This window comes from Muntiacus reevesi, chromosome 14 (assembly GCF_963930625.1).
Source record: "Muntiacus reevesi chromosome 14, mMunRee1.1, whole genome shotgun sequence".
In the NCBI taxonomy this organism is placed as follows: Eukaryota; Metazoa; Chordata; class Mammalia; order Artiodactyla; family Cervidae; genus Muntiacus; species Muntiacus reevesi.
This window is the reverse complement of record NC_089262.1, coordinates 63,271,493-63,295,306: the sequence shown is the minus strand read 5'-3', so window position 1 is coordinate 63,295,306 and position 23,814 is coordinate 63,271,493. Positions and strand designations below refer to the sequence as shown.

General features: G+C 39.7%; 1 protein-coding gene across 2 annotated transcripts in view; it reads left to right on the top strand.

Moving 5' to 3' along the window:
• The window catches only part of CREBRF (CREB3 regulatory factor), a 59,511-nt gene that overhangs the window by 3,450 nt on the left and 32,247 nt on the right, over positions 1-23,814 (top strand). For both annotated transcript variants that reach the window (XM_065905281.1, XM_065905282.1), the window contains exons 2-3: positions 20,031-20,226; positions 22,596-22,721. In XM_065905281.1, the coding sequence (XP_065761353.1) occupies positions 20,218-20,226; positions 22,596-22,721 (135 nt within the window). In that variant the 5' untranslated portion in view covers positions 20,031-20,217. The remainder of the gene's footprint in view (positions 1-20,030; positions 20,227-22,595; positions 22,722-23,814) is intronic.

The window sequence follows — 23,814 nt, the reverse complement described above, 5'->3', positions numbered from 1 at the left end:
TGTAATTTGGGAGCCACATTGTTTATGTTTTTGCCTCAGCTCTTTGTAGAATTACCTAAATAGGATAGGGTGCTTTTTCAAACCAATTCCCAAAATGTCCGTTGCCGCCTCTCCCCTTCCTTGGAAAATATCAGGTAGTGTTAAGTGCCCACTGAAGTGGAGATGCCATAACTAAAAATGTTACACAGGCAAGTACTTTTTTCATGTGTAGCTTTCCGTTTTGTTTTTATGTAGTATTTCACCAGTCTTGTTGATTCAAACTGGATTTCAAGGTGAGCATGAAAATTTAGGAAAGATAATATATTGACCTCTTAAAACCAAAAAGCATCCTGTGACCTTTGATCTTGTTTCTAGTTCTGGTTAACCTATGTTTGCCGGGGTGACTATGAGTGATTCAGTTTATTAATTTGTTTAATGGTAGGGGTTAGTGATTTTTTCTGTTTCACAGAGGGTTATTGGGAAATTGTGAATTATTCTCAAACTCTTGTACTTTGAATATGCCATTACTTTGGGCTTGCTTGAAACTGCCTAGCAAATCTGTATTCAGTTTTCTTTCTCTTAGTGATTGCCTCTGAGTTTCTCTTTTATTAGGACTTTCTGTACAGTATTTCTCTATCTACTTAACACTGAGCAGTTTGAGGTCAGAGTCTTCCTCTTCTGTATCCCCAGTGCCTGACACCTTTTAGTGTTTTTGAATTGCTTAAATAAATGAGTAGATTGCTAAAAACTGCTTATCTAGAAGGCAGTGAAGTCAGTCTACTATTAGTAGAGACCTTGGGTTTTTCTTAGTTGGAAGGGAGTAGTTAGTCCCTATCTGCTCATCACACAAAAAGTCTACAGGTTAAAATTGACCCTTTTTTGTAAGAAAAGCTATTTCAACGATTTCTTAAAAATCCCTGGGTTTTTTTTTGTTGTTGTTAGGTACATTCCATTAGTTAGACTCAAATATTCCTTCCAGAAAAGCAGCAACCAAAACCCTTGTTCTTTGTCTTGCGAATGAATTTGTCATTAGCTCTTGGCATACTTGGTCTCTGGATGTTTGGCAAATGTGGGCAAAATTTCTTACTTCTTAGATGTTTGGGATAATTATCCATCTATATAGCAAGGGTCCCTTTAGGGAGAAATATGTAAAATCATTCTTGCTAATAAGTCTGTTTTATCCCAATGAGTTGCGTTAGATGTGGAGAGAGTTTGATGGAGGTGACTGCAGTGGGTTTCCCAGATGGCACAGTGGTAAGGAACCTGCCTGCCAATGCAGGAGACACAAGAGACAAGGGTTTGATCCCTGGTTGGGAAGATCCCTTGGAGGAGGGCATGGAAGTTCACTCCAGTAGTCTTGCCTAGAGAATGCCATAGACAAAGGAGCCTGGTGGACTATAGTTCATAGGGTAACAAAGAGCCAGAGAGAACTGAAGTGACTTAGCGCACACGAACTGGTACTTTGTGAATGCAATACCAACTCATTCCATTGCTAGCTAAGCCTTGTAAGCCTTTTCAGCAGTTTGTGACATTTCTTCGAAAATCTATGTTGAAAGTCTTCACCCCCAGCAGCTTTCTGAACTACTCATCTCCTCACTAATTTCCAGCAACTCTGATCATCCTGTCATTCTGTGCTTTTGACATATTTACATGTTTTGTTACAAAGTCTTGTTTTCACTTACTTATCTTTGGGTATTGTTGATGTTGACAAGTTTCTTGTGAGAGCATCATGAGCTTGCTGATTTTTTGTCCTCCTTCAGTTTCCTTCACATTCCTTGTGGACACACTTATCGCTTTCTTCCAAATAATGTTTTGTTTTGGCAAATTGAAGCTCCCCTGTTTATTTTGTAGATAAATTTTCTACTTAGACTGCTCTACGCCATTTCTGGTACAATTTTCCTTCTGTTTTATATGTGCCATTCACTGAGAAATGAAAACAAAACTTAAAAATGCTCTTTGACCATATAGGGAGACACTGGCGATAAGGTAGATACACTCTTGTTTGAAAGATACACTGTATTCCTTTTTTTTTTTTTTTTGGCTGTATTGTGTGGCTTGTAGGATCTTAGTTCCCTGACCACAGATTGTACCGGGGCCACTGGCAGTGAAAGCACCAAGTCCTGACTCCTGGAACACCAGGGGATTCCCTCATTGTACCCTTTAAACAGAAAAGCTTCAAGCATCCTGCTTTAAGACTTGTTGTGGAAGACTTATTAGTTTAACCACAAAGTCGTGTTCTACTCTTTGTGACCCCGTGGACTGCAGCCTGCCAGGCTCCTCTGTCCATGGAATTCTCCAGGCGAGACTACTGGAGTGGGCTGCCGTTTTCTTCCCCAGGGGATCGTCCCGACCCAGGGACCATACCTGCATCTCCTGCTTGGCAGGCAGACTCTTTGCCCCTGAGCCACCTGGGGATCATTGTAGAAGACTAGATGGACTTTATAGTTTTTTAGACTGCTCTTTAGTAAAGGTTTTCATCCTCACTACTGAATCCTCTGCTGGAGTTGCCCATAGACTAGTAGAGGAGACAGATACTACAGCTCAACATTATGGTATTTAGAACAATGTGGATTCTGTCTGGAAAAGCTGGAAAAGCTTCCCAGACAAGATGGCATTTAAACTGGGATTTGAAGACTAGTGAAAGAAATCAGTGACGTCTGAAGGGTGTACAAGATGTATGGAGTGGGGTTGGGTGTGAGAAGACTTCAGCTGAGGCAGAGGCAGAGATCGAGGAGGAAGGGGCTACTTGGTGAGATTCAGGGAGAGAGAACTTTTCTGCTTTCCCTTGTCCTCTAGTTCTTCTGGGTCTGCTTTGCACTGTCGGTCCTGAGTTCTCTTTTCTCTTCCGCTCTGACGTTGGTTGGTCTCTTCCCCTAGTTTTTAGTTTTCCTTTTAGCCCCTCATCAAGGTCTGACGTGCCTGCCTTTTTCTGTTTTCTCACCTGTGGGCCTCAGGCACCTTTGATTCTGACGTGGTGTCCCGTCCCTTCACTTCATCTCCTTGCCTCCCTCCCTCCCTTTACTCTCTTTAGGTTTCTTTTTGTTTGCTAGCGTCTTCCTTTTCTTTTTGCTTTGTTTGAAAAGAAAACAAAAGTTCTTTCACAGTACTGTTAATTTTGCATATGAACAGCAATAAATGTCTGAGTTGATTCCCTCTTGGGAAATCTTGTGTGATCAACTTGCCTTTGATACTTACCTAGGTACTAATTATTCATTTCCGTGAATTTCCTTTTTTGAAGCATTTTTTCCTTTGTATTCAGAGATGTCTCTTCTCATAGGCTACAGTGCAGAATATTACTACTTATATTTTGTGTTTTTTACTTCTTATGTGCCTTAAACTTGTTCTGTGATGAGATCTAATTTAAATTTCACCTTTCCTGAAATTTTCCCAAACTTTCCCAGGTAGAGATAGTAGTACTCTTCTCTCTAGTTTTATAGTATTTTTTGAATGCCTCTCTTTAGAACTAGCTTTATTGAGGTACAGGTTTTATAAATTCACTGTTTTTGGTTTTGACAAATGTGTGTAGTTATTTATCCTCCTCTACAGTCATGATGTGGAATATTTCCATCACCACAGAAAGTTCTCTTATGCCCCTCTTCAGTCCGGCCGCAATTACTATTTACTTGCTGTCACTACAGTTTTTTCTTTTTTGTAATTTCATATAAGTACAGTCATAGAGTCTGTTGTCTTATGAGTCTGACTGCTTTTGCTTAATGCTTTTGAGATTTATTCATGTTGTTTCAAGTATCAACTGAGTACTTGTTATCACATGGATATACCACAGTCTATCCATTTACCAGTTGATGGATATTTTGGCTGCTTTCAGATTTTAGGTTATTGTGAATAAAGATGCTATAGACATTCCTGTATAGTTCTTTTAAATACCTGTTTTCACATTACCTTTCACCTGGACGTAGAGTTGTGAAATGGTTAAGAATGAAAGTCCTGGAGTTAGCTATACTCAGCAAACAGGCTTTTTGCCAGCTGTGGTTTTGAGGGGTTTCCCAGGTGGCACCTAGTGGTAAGGAACCTGCCTGTCAATGCAGGAGACATTAGAGATGTGGGTTCGATCCGTGGGCCAGAAAGATCCCCTGGAGGAGGACATGGCATCCCACTCTAGTATTCTTGGCTGGAGTATCCCCATGGACAGCAGAGTCTGGCAGGCTACAGTCCATGGGGTCCCTTATAGTTGGACATGACTGAAGCAGCTTAGCATGCATGCATGTTGTTTTGAGAATCTTGAAGATTTTCCACCTGTAAAATAGGACTGGATGGTGACTGGAACAAGCTAGGAAGCACAGGCCATTGTCAAGTGATGGCTCTCAACACCAGTTCCAGTGATCTTGCTGGGAGTATGTACCCAGTGTTGTCAGGTCTGTTTTCTCCCCCTCAAGAGAGTGAGATTTGATAACAGGATACAGAAATTTTATATGAAATTTCCAATTTAAGTTCTGACAGTTAAAATTTAAGTTTTTATAAACACTACTGTGTTGGCTGAACAAAATCCATAGGTAGGCACTGATTTATGGCTGCAATGCAGTTTGAGAACTTTGCTTTAAATTTTCAGTTTTTGGGGAATTCCCCAGTAGTCCAATGGTTAGGTCTCAGTACTTTCACTGTCAACATCCAGGTTCAGTCCCTGGTTGGGGAACTAAGAACCTACGAGCCACACAGCCAAACAAAAATGAACAAAGAAAGAAACAGCTTCAGTTTTTGTCTCTTGTTTTAAATTGTACATATTCTTAGTAGAGTGAACTTACTAAGCTCTTGTTACCTTGTTTTATACCTTAGCACAATAACTTGCTGGTTTCCCAAACTCCCAAGTTAAAAACTGTTAAGTTACTGTAAATGAATTTTATTCTATACTTTCCTTGGAGGGATGTAAGAATTATGAGTGTCTAATGGAAGAATGGGACCAGGTTCTGGTTACTGTTTGTATTTCTCTTCTGTTAGCTGCTGATTCTATTCAAAGCTATGTTTTCTCAGCAGTTGGGGTAGTCTACCTCCTTTGTTTTGATTTATTGTGAGCCTTGTTGAGACAAGTATAGTGTAGATTAAACTGCATGTGTATGTGTGTGTATTCTTCAGAAACTGTGTAAGGTCTTTTAAGTACAAAGATAAGTTTTGTATAAATCTATTTCCTCGAGTTACTCAGACTTTTTGGTGAAGCCAGTATAAATGACTATAAAAAGAGGTAAATTGTATGTGATTTTTTGAAGAATAAGAGTAATAATCTCTCAAAAGAAGCCCTTTTCCTTGTAATTTTTTCTCTAGTTCTTTATTGTGTACAGAGATGACTGCTTTGCAACTTTATGAACTACTTTGTGAATCCAAAGATTGTTTTGCTGATTAAACCAGCATAATGAACATTTCACCCTCATAAAGCTGGAGTGAGGGTGTTAAATGACCTGTGTTGCCTGCATATCCTCTATTCACCCTAGTTTCAGGCAGTTGGGTTTTGATAATTAAGTTTGGAATTCAGACAGTCTAGGATTCCATGTTGAATTTAGGTGTAGCCACATTCAGTAGCAGCCACATCCGAGAACATCTTATACTAAGGAAGGAATCAGAAAACAAAAACCAGCCACCATTTATTGAGTGTCTGTTTTGTGTCAGGGCTAGATTCTTTCCATATTACCATGAATCACAATATCCCTGGGGGGTTCTTGTATTTACAGATAAGACAGGTGAGAATGTGGAACAAAATCCCAAATACTCAGTTTTAAAGCAGAATTTTGTATCTTGAATCTAGAGTTTGCTTCTCATTTTGTTGTGATTATTTAGTCACTCAGTTGTGTTGGACTCTTTTGCAACTCCATGAACTGTAGCCTGCCAGGCTCCTGTGTCCAAGGGATTTCCCAGGCAAGAATACTGGAATGGATTCCCATTTCCTTCTCCAGGGAATCTTCCGAGGGATTGAACCCACATCTCTTGCTTGGCAAGTAGATTCCTCACTGCTGAGCTACCAGGGAAGCCCTTTTAGGAGTAGTGGAGCCAAGGAGGCAGCCACTGTTTCTCAAAGTAGAGAGAAAGACTGCAAAACTGTATTCACAACCTCTGTAGCCCTTGGGCCATAACCTCTGTACCTTTATAGTCCTGAGCCAGTGGCATATAATAGCCCATTTCACACTAGGAAGGAATTTGAAGGGAATTTAAAAATTGCCTCCAGTATATTTACATTCATGCTAATTTTGAAAAGCATGAATACTCTGAGCAAGGAGTGAGGAGACAATAGATTTTGAGGAAGGGCGCAGATCTCTGATGACACTGCGGCAGGGTCAGCCCGAGTGGAGGTCTCCCTGAAACACTGCCAGATGGCTCAGGTATTCTCTCACCGGCACTGCTGGTTTTGTGCTGCTACCTGTAATGGTATTGTTCCTTTTTATGTTTTGTAGATTTTTGCAGAACAGCTCAGAAAGTGAAATGATTCTTTAAAACTCCAGTGTTGAACCTGAATAAAATATTTGTCTTAGTTAAAAATGTGTGTGTGAGAGAGAGAGAAAGCAAAGAAGAGAGAATAGTGCAACATGTATTAGTCTAGTGTCTGGATTCAGTTGGTTTAAATAAGTTTTCATCCTACTCTTTTCTCTATCCTCTCCTCCCTAGACAAAAATTATTTAATATAGTTTAAATTGACTGAAATTTGAACAGTACTCTTCCTGGAAATTTAAAAAAAAATTTCAGGAGTGGTTCAAGACTCAAATTAACAAGCTTGTAGAAGCTTGTACAAGGTACTTTGGAGCGCATGAAATGCTTAATAAATATATATTTGTTAGGTAGTTAGAATAGGGTAAAAGGGTCCAAAATGGCGGTGGCTAAAAGACCTGGAAGGGAAAGCCCGCGAAAATAGAACAAAGGAAGGTCCGAGGACCTGAGTGAGAACCTCAGGTAAAACAAACAACACTCCTGGCTGGCCCAATTGACATAGGACAGGCCCAGGGACAGAGAAACATATAAAAAGAGGAGCCAAAGCCCTCTTCCCTCTTTATGCTCCCTCTCTCTCCCGCGCAATGGGGCAATCTTCTCATCTTTGGATCAACATGCCCTCACGCCTCAAAGATGGATTTTCCTGCTATTATGTAAATAAATAGAGCTGTAACACTGAGGTGTAACACTGGTTTATTTAAGAGCTATAACACAGTCTGTCCTCCGAGAGCTGTGACCCGCCAGGGGGCTTTAATGTCCGTCACTCCAAATTTTTGTTGTGACGAGACAAAGAACCGAGGAGCATACACTCGTGTGACATATTGAATGACTTCTTTGTAACGTCTTCTTTCTGTATGAAGAATGACACACCTCTGACTCCTTATCTAGAATGACCTAGATGGAGCTCTTGTCTGGATGCTTGTGGTGGGCAAAGCATTGCTCTTGACACTGCAGTAATAGACATGAGATACAATAGTCATTCTTAAAGATTTTACAATTTCTGATAGAAAAGGTAAGCGTTTGGGAGGAGAAAGTAAAAACATTATAAGCAACGACGTGAAAAGCCAGAGTTTCACTGCTGGAGATCCTTAGTGAAGTGGGATTGTAAGTGAGGACTTGGGGGAGATTGTAAGATTAACCTGATACTAATGTTATATTTATCAGAGAAGGATGGAAGTTGGGGTATTGAAATATAGTTTCCTTGTGTCTGAGTATTTTGAATATTATCAAGGATATAATGTTAGTTGCTGAAAACTTACGAGCACAGTGCTAGTATGATGTGGTAGTTTAGGGAGAATAATTTGATAATGGAGCATAAGAAGTGGAGAGAGGGAAGGGTGGGAAGCAAAGAGATCTGTACGGCAATTATTGGGACAGTAAATAGAAAATGATAAGGTTCCAAGCAGGGGTTGAGAAAGTGGGAAAGGCAGAGTCAGACAGGTACATGCATCCTCTGTATAAGGTTAAATTGTCGGTGTATTTTTAATAAAGAGCCTGACATCATTTAAAACACAGCAAGTGGGGAGGAGGAAGAAGAGAGTCAAGGCTGAGATCAGTGTTACACGCCTGAATGTCTGATAATGGTGGTACAATTGACAGAATAAACGTTTGAGTGGGGAGGTGGCGTGTTGTGTCTGAGGTCATGGGCTGTAAGTGATCCAGGAAAATACCTGGGATGGTATAGTAGGGATGGTTCACTGGTGTGTTTAGGATGAAGACATAGATTTGGGAGTCCTTTGGAGATGACTTTTGAGACATTGACAGTAGAGACAGTCTGATAGCTTTGCACAGAGGCATCCATTTACTGAATGACCTTGGACAACTCTCATCCTTGGTGAATTTTTCAAATTAAAGTCCAGTGGTTGGACAGAGGGTGAGGGTGCTAATAATGCTAATACTAACCCTAATTACTTCACCAAGTTGTATTAAGTGACAGGTATAGTAGTGTGCTTTGTAATCTGTGAACAGTAACACCAAATAGAAACTGAGTATTTGTCACGAGTTGTCAAGGGTGGCTGTGGTTAGAAATGCATTCTTTGGATCTGTCTAAAACCATCCCACGTTTTATTCTTGTGGTCCAAACAACTTAATTGGCAGGTGTTAAGACTGCAGAAAGACCCTAGTATTTTATAGTTGATGGTTTTCAGAAATAAAACCTCTTCCCATTTGACTCACACTGAAAGAAACCTGCCTTAATAGTCTTATTGGTTATAAAAGTGGTTTAAATAAGCTCTTATGTGATGTCTCTGGTTAACGTTGAACCAGAGTTTGGGGAGTGACAGGATGAGATGGTTGGATGGCATCACTGACTCAATGGCCATGAGTCTGAGCAAACTCTGGGAGATAGGGAAGGACAGGGAAGCCTGATGTGCTGCCGTTCATGGGATTGCAAAGAGTCAGACATGACTTAGCAACTGAACAACAAGAAAGGTTTTGGAAAGGAATAGAATTCTCTGAGAGGGCTTGTGTCTTTCTCTAAGACAGCATTCCAAGGAGAGATCACTTTTGAGATTTAGTATATTTTCTTAGCTCCTCCGGATTCTCAGGAAAACATGGTTTTAACTGTTTTACTTAATTAAAGTGTTGTGACCAACCCGATTTACCTCCTTATTTTTAGAATTCTGAATGTGAGGATAAAAGGAGACTATTGGGCTGACCCAGGGATGAGGAGTTCACAAGGTGTTATGACAGGAGGATCACATCCCGACTGGATTAACATCTATTTAGGATAACCATCTAGTTTGAAATTTACTTGCTTGTTTCCCAAATGTTGGACTTAGAGAGCTGCTGCAGACAGGTAGAAAGGAGTGACTGGTTCACAGGATTCACATGACGTGATGAAGGGAGAACACAGCCCCCACGTTTTCTATAATGAATCCCTGCATAGTCAGCCTCTGCATCCTCAATGGTTTGGTGACTGGTAAAGCAGCTTGATTTAGTAAGCCTCTGCAGGTCTGTTTTGTTCAACTCTTGCTAAGTAGTTTTCAAAAGGAAAAGAATTGTTGAGTGGGGCATTTGAAGTATGGCAGTTTGGATGGAATGTGTGGCGGTCTTTCCTTCCTCCCTCTCCCCCTTCCCTTTTGTTAATCTTAGGGATTAAATCGCAGGGGAAATGATTTAAATTAGGGGTCAGGTTGGTTACCACCTACAAAGAGAGAACCCAAGAACTCTGCCACATGAAGAAATGATGAACATAAACTAGCAGCATTTAGGAACCATCAAAATAAACCATGATATATAAATTATATAACAGTATAAATGTGATGGCCTTTCTTAACCACAAACGTTTAAAAAATTTTCCCAGTGGGGAATTCCCTGGCAGTCCAGTCCTTAGGACTCTGCTTCCACTGCAGGAAGCACAGGTTCAATCCCTGGTCAGGGAACAAAGATCAAGTAAGCTGTGTGTGCCAAGTCAGAATAATAATAATCATAAAATTTTGCCTTGTGGTAAAATACATTAATTTTACCATTTAAACTATATTGTGTATAATTCAGTGGCATTAAGTGCATTGACAATTTTGTGTAACCATCACCACTGTTCTGAAATATCTAGAATATTTTCATCACCCCAAACAAAAATTCTTTACCCAGTAAATAATAACTCTCCCAGCCTCTGGTAACCTCTCTTCTTTCTGTCTCCATGAATTTGCCTGTTCTGGTACTTCATATGAGTGGAACTGTATAATATTTGTCTTGTGTGTGTGATTTATTTCACTTAGCATACTGTTTGCAAAGTTCATCCATGTTGTAGCATGTATCAGAATTGCATTCCTTTTAAGACTGAATAATGCTCCAGTGTGTGCACATACCACATTTCATTCATCTTTTTATCTGTTAATGACCACTGGGGTTTTTCTTCCTTTTGGCTCTTGTGAACAGTGCCGCTGTGACTATATGGGTGTACATGTATCTGTTTTGAGTTCTTGCTTTCGATTTCTTTGGGTATGTATTCAGATGTGGAATTTCCAGATCAGATAGTAATTCTGTGTTTAACTTTTTGAGGAATTACTAAACTGTCTCTCAGCTGTACTGTTTTACATTCCCATCAGCAGTGCACAACATTTCTGATTTTTCCATATCCTCACCAACACTTGTTATTTTCCATTATTTGGCTGTTAACCATCCTGGAAGGGCGTGTCAAAAATTTTTAACATCTACTCTGATGATTCAGACATGCTGCTTACCATTGTGAGGAACTAGTTTCTTCAAGATAATAAAAAAAAAAAGCCATGGCCTAAGATGGTGCCATATAGAAGGGGCCCTCTAGGGACCCTAACCATCATATACAGTATCAGCCTATTCATAGGTATTTTCATTTAGAAAGCAATTTTTATTTCTCTTGCCTGGAGAAGGAGATGGCAACCCTTTCCATTATTCTTGCCTGGGAAATCCTGTGGACAGAGGAGCCTGGTGGGCTACTGTCCATGGGGTTGCAAAGAGCCGGATGTGACTTAGTGACTAAACAATATTTTTCTTGATGTCAACTTTTTTTAAAATATACGAACTCTTAGGAATTAGCTGGAACCCTCAGATTTGGAAGGGGCACAATTGAGGAGCTCTTGGATATGTGTGAGCTGCCTGGGTCACACTAGTCAGCTCTTATGGTTTGGTGTGAGCAGTCTGGAGGATGAATCTTTACACGAAGTCCTTTGACCTTTCCTATCGTCCTGCTTGACCTTTTACTTTGCCTAATGTGCATAGTAAGCCTCAACGTATATGCGAACGGAGAACCAGAAAAACTTAGGGTAGGATCTGGTGGGGAGGGCTATGAAAGTGATTGAGGCTGTGACTGTCTTCAAGAGGTACTGTTGCTGCTTATAAATAAATCATTTGGCCCATCTCATTGCTTTAGAGAAGTCGCTCAGTTGCCCAGTCGTGTCAGACTCTTTGCGACCCCATGAACTGCAGCATGCCAGACTTCCCTGTCCATCACCAACTCCCAGAGCTTGCTCAAACTCATGTCCACTGAGTCGGTGATGTCATCCAACCATCTCATCCTCTGTCATCCCCTTCTCCTCCTGCCTTCAATCTTTCCCAGCATCAGAGTCTTTTCCAATGAGTCAGTTCTTTGTACCAGGTGGCCAAAATATTGGGAGCTTCAGCTTCAGCGTCAGTCCTTCCAATGAATTTTCAGGACTCATTTCTTTTAGGATTAACTGATTGGATCTCCTTGCAGTTCAAGAGACTCTTAAGAGTCTTCTCCAACACCACAGTTCAGAAGCATCAATTCTTTGGTGCTCAGCTTTCTTTTTGGTCCAACTCACATCCATACGTGATTACTGAAAAAAAACCATAGCTTTGACTAGATGAACCTTTGTTGGCAAAGTAATGTCTCTGCTTTTTAATATGCTGTCTATGTTGGTCATAACTTTCCTTCCAAGGAGTAAGCGTCTTTTAACTTCATGGCTGCAGTCACCATCTGCAGTGATTTTGGAGCCCAAGAAAATAAAGTCTGTCACTGTTTCCATTGTTTCCCCATCTGTTTGCCATGAAGTGATGGGACCAGATGCCATGATCTTAGTGTTTTGAATGTTGAGTTTTAAGCCAGTTTTTTCTCTCTTTCACTTTCATCAAGAGATCTTCACTTCCTCTTCACTTTCTGCCATAAGGGTGGTCATCTGCATATCTGAGGTTATTGATATTTCTCCCGGCAATCTTGATTCCAGCTTGTGCTTCATCCAGCCCAGTATTTCGCATGACGTATTCTGCATAGAAGTTAAATAAGCAGAGTGACAATATAGCCTTGATGTACGTACTTCTTTCCCAATCTGGAACCAGTCCATTGTTCATGTCAGGTTCTAACTGTTGCTTCTTCACCTGCATGCAGATTTCTCAGGAGGCAGGTCAGGTGGTCTGGTAGTCCCATCTCTTTAAGAATTTTCCACAGTTTTTTTTTTTTTTTTGATCCACACAGTCAAAGGCTTTGGTGTAGTCAATAAAATAGAAGTAGATGTTTCTCTGGAACTTTCTTGCTTTTTGGATGACCCAGTGGATGTTCGCAATTTGATCTCTGGTTCCTCTGCATTTTCTAAATCCAGCTTGAATATCTGGAAGTTCTCGGTTCACGTATTGTCGAAAGCCTCATTTGGAGAATTTTGAGCATTACTTTGCTAGCATGTGAGATGAGTGGAATGGTGTGGTAATTGAACATTCTTTGGCATTGCTTTTCTTTGGGATTGGAATGAAAACTGACCTTTTCCAGTCCTGTGGCCATTGCTGAGTTTTCCAAATTTGCTAACACATTGAGTGCAGCACTTTCACAGCATCATTTTTTAGGATGATGCTTTAGAGAAGTAGTTCTCTGTTACTGAAGTATCTTCCTGCACCTAGGAACTCTTGTTGAATAGTCTTGAATGAGCCCAAGTACAGAAAATCTGTTGGTAAATATTATTTCTGATGGACCACAGTCCTCTCTCTTGAAAGAGTCATGAAACTGTACTGGGGACTAGTAAGCTAGAGCTGTGAATGAGGAAGTAATAACTAGAGGAATTAATTTAGCCTTTCCCCTAGCTGTCACTGTTGGGTTTTTGTTTCTTTCTGGCGTAACCACCAGTCCTTGAGGTCAGCTTGAGGGCAGGGTGGAGGATTTTATGATCAAATAAGTTTGAGAAATGAGATCTGCTCTGTTCACCTATTGGTGATTTATAATGCACATTAGAACCTAGCATCTTAAAGTTTCCAAGAGATTCTGCATAAAGGCAGTATAATAGCTTTAACATGATATTTTCCTAACCTCACAACACTTCTGTTGAGTAACTGTTTAAAATTCTTAAGAACAAATACTCCCCAGGTCAAACATTTGGAAATGATCATGAACTTTTTACATATCAAAAACTTTGAGTAAAATATGGGTATTCTTGAGCCCACAGAAGTGTGAAGGCTTCCCCCAGAAGCATGTTACTACACCTTCCTCCTCAGTGTTGCTTGGCTATCTAATGTGCCTTTTGTATATGACTCCTTGGGATAGGAGATAGTTTTGGAGCAGTGTGTCATTATGGAAGATTCTGTTTAATGGTAACTGCTGTAGAAGCCCTTATTCTTTTTTTTCTCTTGCAGTTTTGGGTGGGGAGTTTGTCTCTTCTTGGTTGTTCCATAATAAATGTTTGGAACAGTACCAAGCATTTCTGTGAAATGGGTGCAAAATGTTGGGGATGAGAATAGTTGGTATTGTGAGCTTGAGTCATCAGTTTTAGAGATTGGGTGAGTTTGTTGTCATTGTAAAGGTTCTACTGCTTGGGGTAGAAACACCCACGTCTCACCCTGTTTGCTGCCGCCTAAGAGACTAGGAGAAGCAACTAAAGACCTTTATCCCGGGAGAACGAGCTCCATTCTCTGCATAGTGGATACCCTGTCTTTGGGAACTGGTGTCTTTTTTTTTGGGGGGGGGGGAAACTGGTGTCTTTAAAATATACAGCCTTGTTGCTAACAGCTGTCACAGATATTGAGTTTCTGAGCTGGACTAGCTGTGGGAGAAAATAATGCATTGGCAAAATATACCTATTGATGATAATCACCTTTCAGATGTATTTCATTACTACATCTTAATATATCATTTAATTCTCATAACATCTCTATTACATAATTAAGAGAGAATAATTGTAATTCCTCAGTCTGGGAGATAAGAAATAGCAACTTTATTCTGATTCATAAGGCTGTTTAGGTTGTTTAAAATTCAGATATAGTTAATGTATAGTACTGTATTAGTTTCAAGTGTACAGCAAAGAGATTCAGTTATACACACATGTGTATGTATGTACACACACACACATACATGTATTCCTTTTCAGGTTCTCTCCCCTTATAGGTTAATGGTGAATGCTGAGCATGGTTCCCTGTGCTCTTTAGTAGGTCCTTGTTAGTTATCTACTTAACATGTAATAGTGTATATGTTAATCACAGACTACCAATTCATCTCCTCCACCTCCCTCTGGTGACCAAAAACTTGTTTTCTGTGTCTGTGAGTTCATTTCTGTTTTGTAAATAAGCTCATTTGTGTAATTTTTTTAGATTCCAGAAATAAGCTATATCATAGAGTTTTTCTTTCTCTATCTGGCATACTTCACTTAATATGATAATCTCTAAATCTGTTGATGTTGCTGCAGATGTCATCATTTCTTTCTTTTTTATGGCTGAGTAATATTCCATTGTATACCACATCTTCTTTATCCATTCCTCTTGTCAGTGGGCATTTAGGTTGCCTTCATGTCTTGACTACTGTAAATAGTCATGCAGTGAATGTTGTGGTGCATGTATATTTCAAATTAGAGTTTTCTCCAGATATGTGCCCAAGAATGGGATTGTAGGATCATATGATTACTCTGTTCTTAGTTTTTTAAGGAACCTCCATGCCAGTCACCATAATGGTTACACCAGTTTACATTCCCACCAGCAATATATGAGAGTTCCTTTTTCTCCATACCCTCGCTGGTATTTATTGTTTGTAGATTTTTTTAATGGTGATCATTCTGACTGGCATGAAGTGATACTTAATTGTAGTTTTGATATGCATTTCTTTAATAATTAGCAACATTGAGCATCTTTCATTTGCATCTTGGCTAGCCGTATGTTTTCTTTGGAGAAATGTCCATTTAGATCTTATGCCTATTTTTTGATTGGGTTTGTTTTTTGATAGTAAGCTGTATGAGCTGTTTTTGTATTTTGGAAATGAATCCTTTGTTGATAGCATTGTTTCCAAATGCTCTCTCCCAGCTCCTCTGTTGTCTGTTTTGTCTATGGTTTCCTTTGCTGGGCAAAAGCTCTTAAGTTTAGTTGTGTGTGCCCTCAGTCGTCTAGTCGTGTTCGAGTCTTTGTGACCTCATGGACTATAGCCTGCCAGGCTCCTTTCTGTCCATGAGATTTCCCAGACAGGAATACTGGAGTGGGTTGCCATTTCCTTTTCCAGGGGATCTTCCCAACCCAAGTATTGAACCAGAGGCTCTTCCGCAGCTCCTTCATCGACAGGCAGATTCTGCTTTTATTTCCATTACTCTAGGAGATGAGTCCCCCCCCCCCGCCCCAAATCACTGTGATTTGTGTCAGAGTGTTCTGCCTATGTTTTCCTCTAGGGAGTTTATAATATCTGGTCTTAACATTTAGGTCTTTAATCCATTTTGAGTTTTATTTTGTATGTGGTGTTAGAGAATGTTCTAATTTCATTCTTTTACATGAAGTGTACAGTTCTCACAGCACCGTTTGGAGACTGTCTTTTCTTCACTGTATGTCCTTGCCTCCTTTGTCATAGAGGAACTGACCATAAGTGTGTGGGTTTATTTCTGGGCCTTCTATCGTGTTCCATTGATCTGTGTGTCTGTTTTTGTGTCAGTGCCATCCTGTTCTGATTTCTGTGACTTTAAAGTAGAAGAGTCTGAAGAGTATGATTCCTCCAGCTCCATTCATCTTTCTCAAGATTATTTTGGCTACTCAGGGTCTTTTGTGTTTCCATACAGATTAAAAAAAATTTTTTTGTTGTTCCAGTTCTGTGAATTTGATAGGGATTTCTTTGAATTCTGTAGATTGCCTTTGATAGTATGGTAATTTAAATAATATTGATTTTTCCAGTCCAAGAGCATGGTATATATGTTTTTTTCATCTGTGTCATCTTCAGTTTCTTTCATTAACATTTTATAGTTTTTGGAGTACTGGTGTTTTGTTTCCTTATGTAGGCTTATTCCTAGGTATTTAATTCTTTTTGGCATGATTGTAAATGGGATTATTTCCTTAATTTCTCTTTCTGATATTTCTTTGTTAGTATTCAGAAATGGAACAGATTTCTGTATATTAATTTTGTATCCAGCAACTTTACCAAATTCATGGATGAGCTCTAGTAGTTTTCTACTACTAGATTACCAGGAGAAATATCAACAACCTCAGATATGCAGATGATACCACTCTTATGGCAGGAAGTAAAGAGGAACTAAAGAGCCTCTTGATGAAGGTGAAAGAGGAGAGTGAAAAAGCTGGCTTAAAACTCAACATTAAAAAAACTAAGATCGTGGCATATGCTCTCATCACTTCATGTCGAATAGATGGGAAAACAATGGACAGATTATCTTTTCTTGGGCTCCAGAATCACTGCAGATGGTGACTGCAGCCGTGAAATAAAAAGACACTTGCTCCTTGGAAGAAAAACTATTACAAACCTATACAGCATATTAAAAAGCTGAGACATTACTTTGCTGACAAAGGTCTGTCTAGTCAAAGCTATGGTTTTTCCAGAAGTCATGTATGGATGTGAAAGTTGGACCATAAAGAAAGCTGAGCACCAGTTCTTTGAATTGGTATTTTTGAACTGTGGTGTTGATGTTTTTCAACTGTGGTGTTGGAATAGACTCTTGAGAAGTCCCTTGGACTGCAAGGAGGACAAACCAGTCAATCCTAAAGGAAGTCAATCCTGAATACTCCTTGGAAGGACTGATGCTGAAGCTCCAGTACTTTGGCCACCTGATGCGAAGAACTGACTCATTGGAAAAGACCCTGATGCTGGGGAAGACGGAAGGCCAGAGGAGAAGAGGACAACAGAGGATGAGATGGTTGAATGGCATCACTGACTCAATGAACATGAGTTTGAGCAAGCTCCAGGAGTTGGTGATGGACAGGGAAACCTGGCATGCTACAGTCCATGGGGTGGCAACGAGTTGGACGTGGCTGAGCGACTGAACAACAATAACAGCAATTTTTCCTTTAAGAATGAATTCTCTATTTCCCTGGGAAGCTTCTACAGTTAAACTCTGCTGGCTTTCAAAGCTAAATGCTCTAGTGGCTCCTCTACCTGCTGCCAGATCCCAAGGCTGGGGTCCCTGATGTGGTGCTTAGAACTCTCACTCCTGTGGGGGGATCTCTGTAATGTAACCATTCTCCAGTCTGTGGTTTGCCAACCTCAGGGATATGGAATTTGATTATATTGCAAGTCTGCTCCTTGTACTGATCTCATTGTGGCTTTCTCTCTTTATGTCTTTATCTGTTGAGGATTTTTCTGCTAGATTTCAGTCTTTTTCAACAGTGTTTGTTCTGCAGATTGTTGTGATTTTGGTGTGCTTCTGAGAGATGGTGAATTTAGGTTCCTTCTACTCTGCCATCTTGGTCACCCTCCTATTTAATTATGGAATCGAAACTGGAATCCAAGCCTCTTGTCTCCCAAACCAGTGCTCTTTTTGCTAACTGCATTGACAAGTTTGTTCTTTTTTCATGTGTTTAAAATAACATTTTAAACGAATATTTGTATCTGTGTGGAAGTTTTATAGCTTCTCTGGTGGCTCAGATGGTAAAAGAGCCCAACAAATGGTGGCTCAGATGGTTTTAAAAAAGGAATTTTTATGGCTTAGAAAATTTGGTAGCCAGGAATAATATTACTTACTTTCTAGAGATGAGGAAAATGAAGTTTAGAAAGATTGATCTACCCAGTGTTGTAGAGTTTTCAAGTGAGAGCTGTGACTGGAACTTAGCCTTTTTTCGTCCAGTGTTTCCACGCTCTTGGTACATGGTGTCTGTAGTAAATGCCAGACCACACTGTTGGTACATAGTGTTTATCGTAGATGCCAGTTAATCTGTCTTGATGAGAACTGAACATCTTCGTGAGCCTTCAACCCTGTTGCTAGAAAGGGTAACTTTGAGGTTTTAGAAGAGTATCAAACTTTCCTCCCAGACCCAGCTTATAGATTATAGACCAGGATTAGATGGTAAAGAATTTGCCTGCAATGCAGGAGACCTAGGTTTGATCCCTGGATCAGGAAGATTCCCTGGAGAAGGGGATGGCAACCCACTCCAGTATTCTTGCCTGGAGAATTCCATGGACAGAGGAGACTGGCGGACTATAGTTCATGGGGTCACAAAAGAGTTGGACACGACTGAGCAACTAACACACACACACACACACACACAAACTAGTCCACCTTGTTGAATGCATCACTTGAATGCTTTGTGTTTTGGGGGGGAGGGGGATCTGAGTAATACATCTGGAAAAGACAGCTGACCTTGTTTCACACAGGAGTCAGGGGAAGAGTTAGGACTGAGACTGCGTATCAGCAATAGGTTCAAGGCATGAAGCCACATAAAGGGCATTTGGGCCAGAACTGGCCTTTGGCGCGATCCGGCATCAGTCCATTTAAACTGTAGCACTGGATTGAGATGCATAGTTAATGCTGTTTCTAGGCCCAGATTGAGCACTTGAAGGTATTTCCTAGACCAGAACTGGGAATAACAGCCAACTAGAGAGAAGAGTCCAACAAAGATATCGGAAATGCAGATGGTAGTCAATTTAAATACCAGTGCAACTGAGTAGAACAGTTACTGAGTCGTTGCCTGTCACTTATTTGTTTAGTAAGAGGTCTCTGAAGTTGATATTTACCACTGTAAAGCTCTAGGCCAGAAAATGTATTAACTTCAGGGGGCAGCATAACTTAAATTGGCACTCTGCATCAAAGAAATGATACTGCATCTAGACTGAATGAGAGCAAGGAATTCAGTTTAAAACAGAGGTTCTCACATTTTAGGGAGGAGCAGAGTCATCCTGAGGGCTTGTTGAAACACTTTCCTGGGCTCTATCCTCACAGTTTCTGCCTTAGTGCATCTGGGCTATAGCCCAAGAATTGCACTTCTAACAAATTTCCAGGTGGATGGATACTGATGCTACTGGTTCTGGGATCACACTTTGAGCACCACTTATCCAGGAAGAGATGATGAATTAGGTGTAGCTGTTTAGTTCTTGATTAAAGCCTTCACAGAGGAGGGAAGAGGGAACTAACCTATCAGGTTCTACCACATTCAAGACCCTTTGCCAAGTGATTTGAAGTCATTTAGTTTAACCCTTGAAACCACTCTGCAAAGTAATACTTATTCCTGTTTCCCCTCTCAACATACACATATTCAAAACTTGAATAATTCTTACGTCAAGGACAGCTTTCACTTATAACTCAAAGAATAATTTGCATATGCCTTTATGAATGTGATTTTATTTAATGTAGTGTGTGTTCCTGCATACTCTTTTATGTCTAACTGTGACCCCATGGACTATAGCCCACCAGGCTCCCCCATCCATGGGATTTTTCCAGGCAAGAATACTGGTGTGGTTGCCATTTCCTACTCCAGGGGATCTTCCCCACCCAGGGATTGAACCTGTGTCTCCTGTGGCAGGCAGATTCTTCACCACTGAGCCACATGGGAAACCCCTATTTAATGTAGATGATATGTTAAATTCTGGATTATGTATTCATTGTTCTAGTAGATTTATGAGGGATATAAAATGTAGATTCACTTAGTATTGATTATACAATAGATGGAGTTGTTGATACATTATGTTTTCTCATATAAAGCATAAAGTGAATGGGGGTTTTATTTTAACACTAAGTAAAATGCATTTTTAGATCACAGGAAAAATGGGCCTATGTTAATTTTGTTAACATTTGTTTTTTCTATTTTAACGGTGCCAATTGGTTATTGACCAATCCTGTTACAGAAACAAAGGGACGAATGTTGAATTTCAGTGTAGTTGGTACTAAAAATAGCCACATTCTTAATATTAAAATTGCATTGCTGATTTCTTTAAAGTGTTCTTTGTTAATGTCTTTTTTGAAAGGTCAACTTGTTTTTTAGTGGCGTTTTCAGTGAAGTTACTTTGTGGTGTTTGACAGATTCGCACCGAATTATTAAGAGAAAAAAACAAGTGATCCAAGGAGTTGAATTGAAGGCATCCTGGGAAACCTGCTGTTTATTGTGATAATCATCTTTGGTCTTGAAATATAAGTAAAGCTGGAAAGGAATTTACAAACGAGAAAAAAAAGAAGTTTGGGATCAGACTCACAGGATCTGGGCTTGGAAATGCCTCAGGTAAATCATACAGAGTAGGTGCAAAGTTTTATGTTTTCCCACTGCAGGCAGTTCTGTAAGTTCTTTGAATCTTAATACAACTCTGTACTATTTTTTAGACATTTTGCTTCTGCTTTCAGCTGGTTTTGAATATATATCCTTCCTTTGCCATAGCTTTGAAATTTAATGAGCTTGACACATGGAACAATGTGAATGAAATATTGGTTAAAGGGTGACAGAAGTGCTGACTTTTATGGGGGCTAAAGCAACTCCCTAGAAAATTAATCTGCCACAGAAAGGCCATTTCATTCCCCTGTATCTTCTTGTTTCCCATTGTTCCTCTCCCTTTATGCCCATTGGATTCAATTAGGAGGAAATGGTGAGGGACTGCAGTGTCTCTTTCACACATACACACACCTACCCCTATATTATATATATATATATATCTCCCAGATACACACACAGACACACATATACCTCCCACAAAACATGTCTAAGAATGACCATATTATGGTAATTACTGGTTTGAGGCAATCACTGAAAGAATAAATGAAGTCCTCGTATTCCCTGCTCTGCATGTCCAAACGTCCTCCTTTCCCCCTCCAGTGGTTAGCTCTTATCCTTTCCCTTTTTGTGCTGGTGAAAAACCTAGAAATAATGAGAGGGCAGGGACTGTAAGGTGACTTTATGTGGGGCCAGGCAGAACTGTGCCTTGAGCACAGGAAATCAACAACTTTCTGAGATGGTCCAGTAGGCAGTGAAGGAAGAAAGAGGATTTGTGGACCAGTGGCCTATCTCCACCCCAAGCACTAGACCAAGTGGACTACAGATACCTGTTTGAAGTTCTTTCTCATTCCCAGTTTCATTTGCTGTTTATTGAATACTTGAAGTTAGGTCCATAAGACACTTATTTTGAGCTTGCAGCCCAACAGGTTGCAGAAAATTAGAAACAAAAGAATGGGATGGGAAGTTGTTTAGTTACTAAGTTGTGTCTGGTTCTTTGCAACACTGTAGATTGTAGCCCCCAGGAGGCTCCTCTGTCCATGGGATTTCCCAGGCAAGGATACTGGAGTGGGCTACCATTTCCTTCTCCAGGGAATCTTCCTAACCCTAGGATCAAACCCACATCACCTGCATTGGTAGGCAGATTCTCTACAGCTGAGCCACCAGGGAAGCCCTTGGGATGAGACATACCCATAAAGAAAAACATGATGAAAAAGTGTGTAAAAATGGGTCAGTCAGTGTTAGGTAGAAAGTATATGTATGTGAATAGAGAAATATCAGCAAGTAGACTATAATATAAATTTAAAAGTTTTGACAGTAACTTAGAAAAGAACAAAAAGGTATATATGTATGTGAATAGAGAAATATCAGCAAGTAGACTATAATATAAATTTAAAAGTTTTGACAGTAACTTAGAAAAGAACAAAAAGGTAAAGAGGGAATTTTTATTCTTTCCCATCTTCTTCCTTTATCCAAGATAGATTTCAGAGTAAGGACTTTGACTTGTTTGGGCCACTTTTTAGGAGTGTTAGCCTGAACTTCACACTGGAGTGATTTGTATAGATACTGACATGGGAAAGGTGGGATGGAGAGAAAAGAAGGAGCGTTAACTCTGGGTGCTGAGTACTTTTTTTCTCCCTTTCTTATTTGCCATAGAAACTGTACCCTTCTTCGGGGTCAGGATTAAGGGTACGGAGTTCATGTCCCAGTTACTGGCCTGACTCAGCAGATGTTTTGATATTTGGCTCATCCTATCTCCATCACATTCCTGGAGGCATTTTTGGACTAGAGATGCCCAAATGATCTTCTGCCTGTTTGGGGAAATAAGATATTGAATTCATTGAGGAGTGTAGAGTGAGACTGTCTTGCTACCTCTGCTGACTCCAGGAAATGGCAGGGGATCCACCACTTTGTGGAGTTAGAACAGCTAGTGTTGTTAGAGGTGGATTTGAAGACATGTTATATAGCTAATAAATAAAAGTACTCATTAGGGTACTGTGTGCTGACTCTGGGGGTGGCTGCTGCTGCTGCTAAGTCGCTTCAGTTGTGTCCAACTCTGTGTGACCCCATGGACCGCAGCCCACCAGGAAAATCCCATCCATGGGATTTTCCAGGCAAGAGTACTGGAGTGGGGTGTCATTGCCTTCTCCGGACTCCAGGGGCTAAATAAACTTTAGCTTTTAGAAATTAGGTACTATTAACAGTTGCCACTCTGTTCCTTTTCTAATGTTTAATGCATTTTAGTGTAATTTTAATGTTAAGCAGGAAAAAAATACAAAATTGTTCTGAAAATAATTACTTAGTAGGTATAGTGGTGGGTCTTGTATGTAATAAATTGGCCTTGAAATAGTCGTTAACTTTGCAAAATGAAAATCACTCTGTTGTAGCCTAGTGTAAGCGGAATGGATCCGCCTTTTGGGGATGCCTTTCGAAGCCACACCTTTTCAGAACAGACTCTGATGAGCACAGATCTCTTAGCAAACAGTTCAGATCCAGATTTCATGTATGAACTGGTAAGTAACATTTTCTTGGATTCTGCTTTAATCAATATGGGGTAAAGGTATTGTATAGTTTTTTATTTATAAAGGCCTAAAAAGAAAAGAATGTGATTAGGCCAAACTTACTGCTTTTTAGTATCAGCCCTAGTATTTTAGCAGGATGTATGAACCCATTGAAAATAGTAGGAGGAAAGATTATCTAAACATCCTTAGATCTAGTTTTTGACAATGAGGATGAGAAGACATCTTTTAGCCTAACAGTTAAAAGACTTTTCAGCTGGCATATTTAGGAATGATAACATTGAGCAAGGCATGTACTACAGAGAATGTGAGGCAAAAATAGCAATTCCAAATAATATCTGAATATACTTATCATTTATTCTTGAGGTAAATAGACACTTAAGAATAATTTAAATTACTTGCAACTTAAACAGCATAGGTATATAAAAACTGGAAAGCTGACACAAATCTGTTAATTTATAAAAACTATTGAGTTGTACACTTCGTAGAGGTGAATTTTGTGGTATGTATACTCTACATCAGTAAAACTGGTAAAACACAGAGACACATATGCAAGCAAAAGGAAAAAACAAAGCAGACAAATGGAAAAATTGATACAGAACAAAAACTTAGAGTGGAAAACTGAAAATTTCCTCATCTTCTTACTGAGCCTCCACCCACCAAACCTTCTCCCTAAAGGTAATTAAGACCACCAGAGTTTTTCTATGCATGTGTAATTAATAATAAATTAATATATGAATATTTTAAATTGTATGACATATCATTAATAGAGTGTTCTGTAACTTAACTCTTTCTAACATAACATGTGGTAAGTGGCCTTTCATCTTAATACATTAGTGCTTACGTGCATTCTTGTTAATGGCTGCATAGTCATACTGACATTTTAAAAAATCATATCTCTACTCATAAGAAGTACAGTAGTCATGAGAGGAGTATTTTATTCCCCAAGCCCAAGAGTTGTTACAAGTTCTTTCCAAAGATTTTATCTTTCTGTGACTGAGTTTCAACTCTCTCTGGATTGCTCTTCACTCTGTGTATAAGTTCTGACTTCGGAGGACAGATTCTTCTATGATGAAGGAAAGGCCTT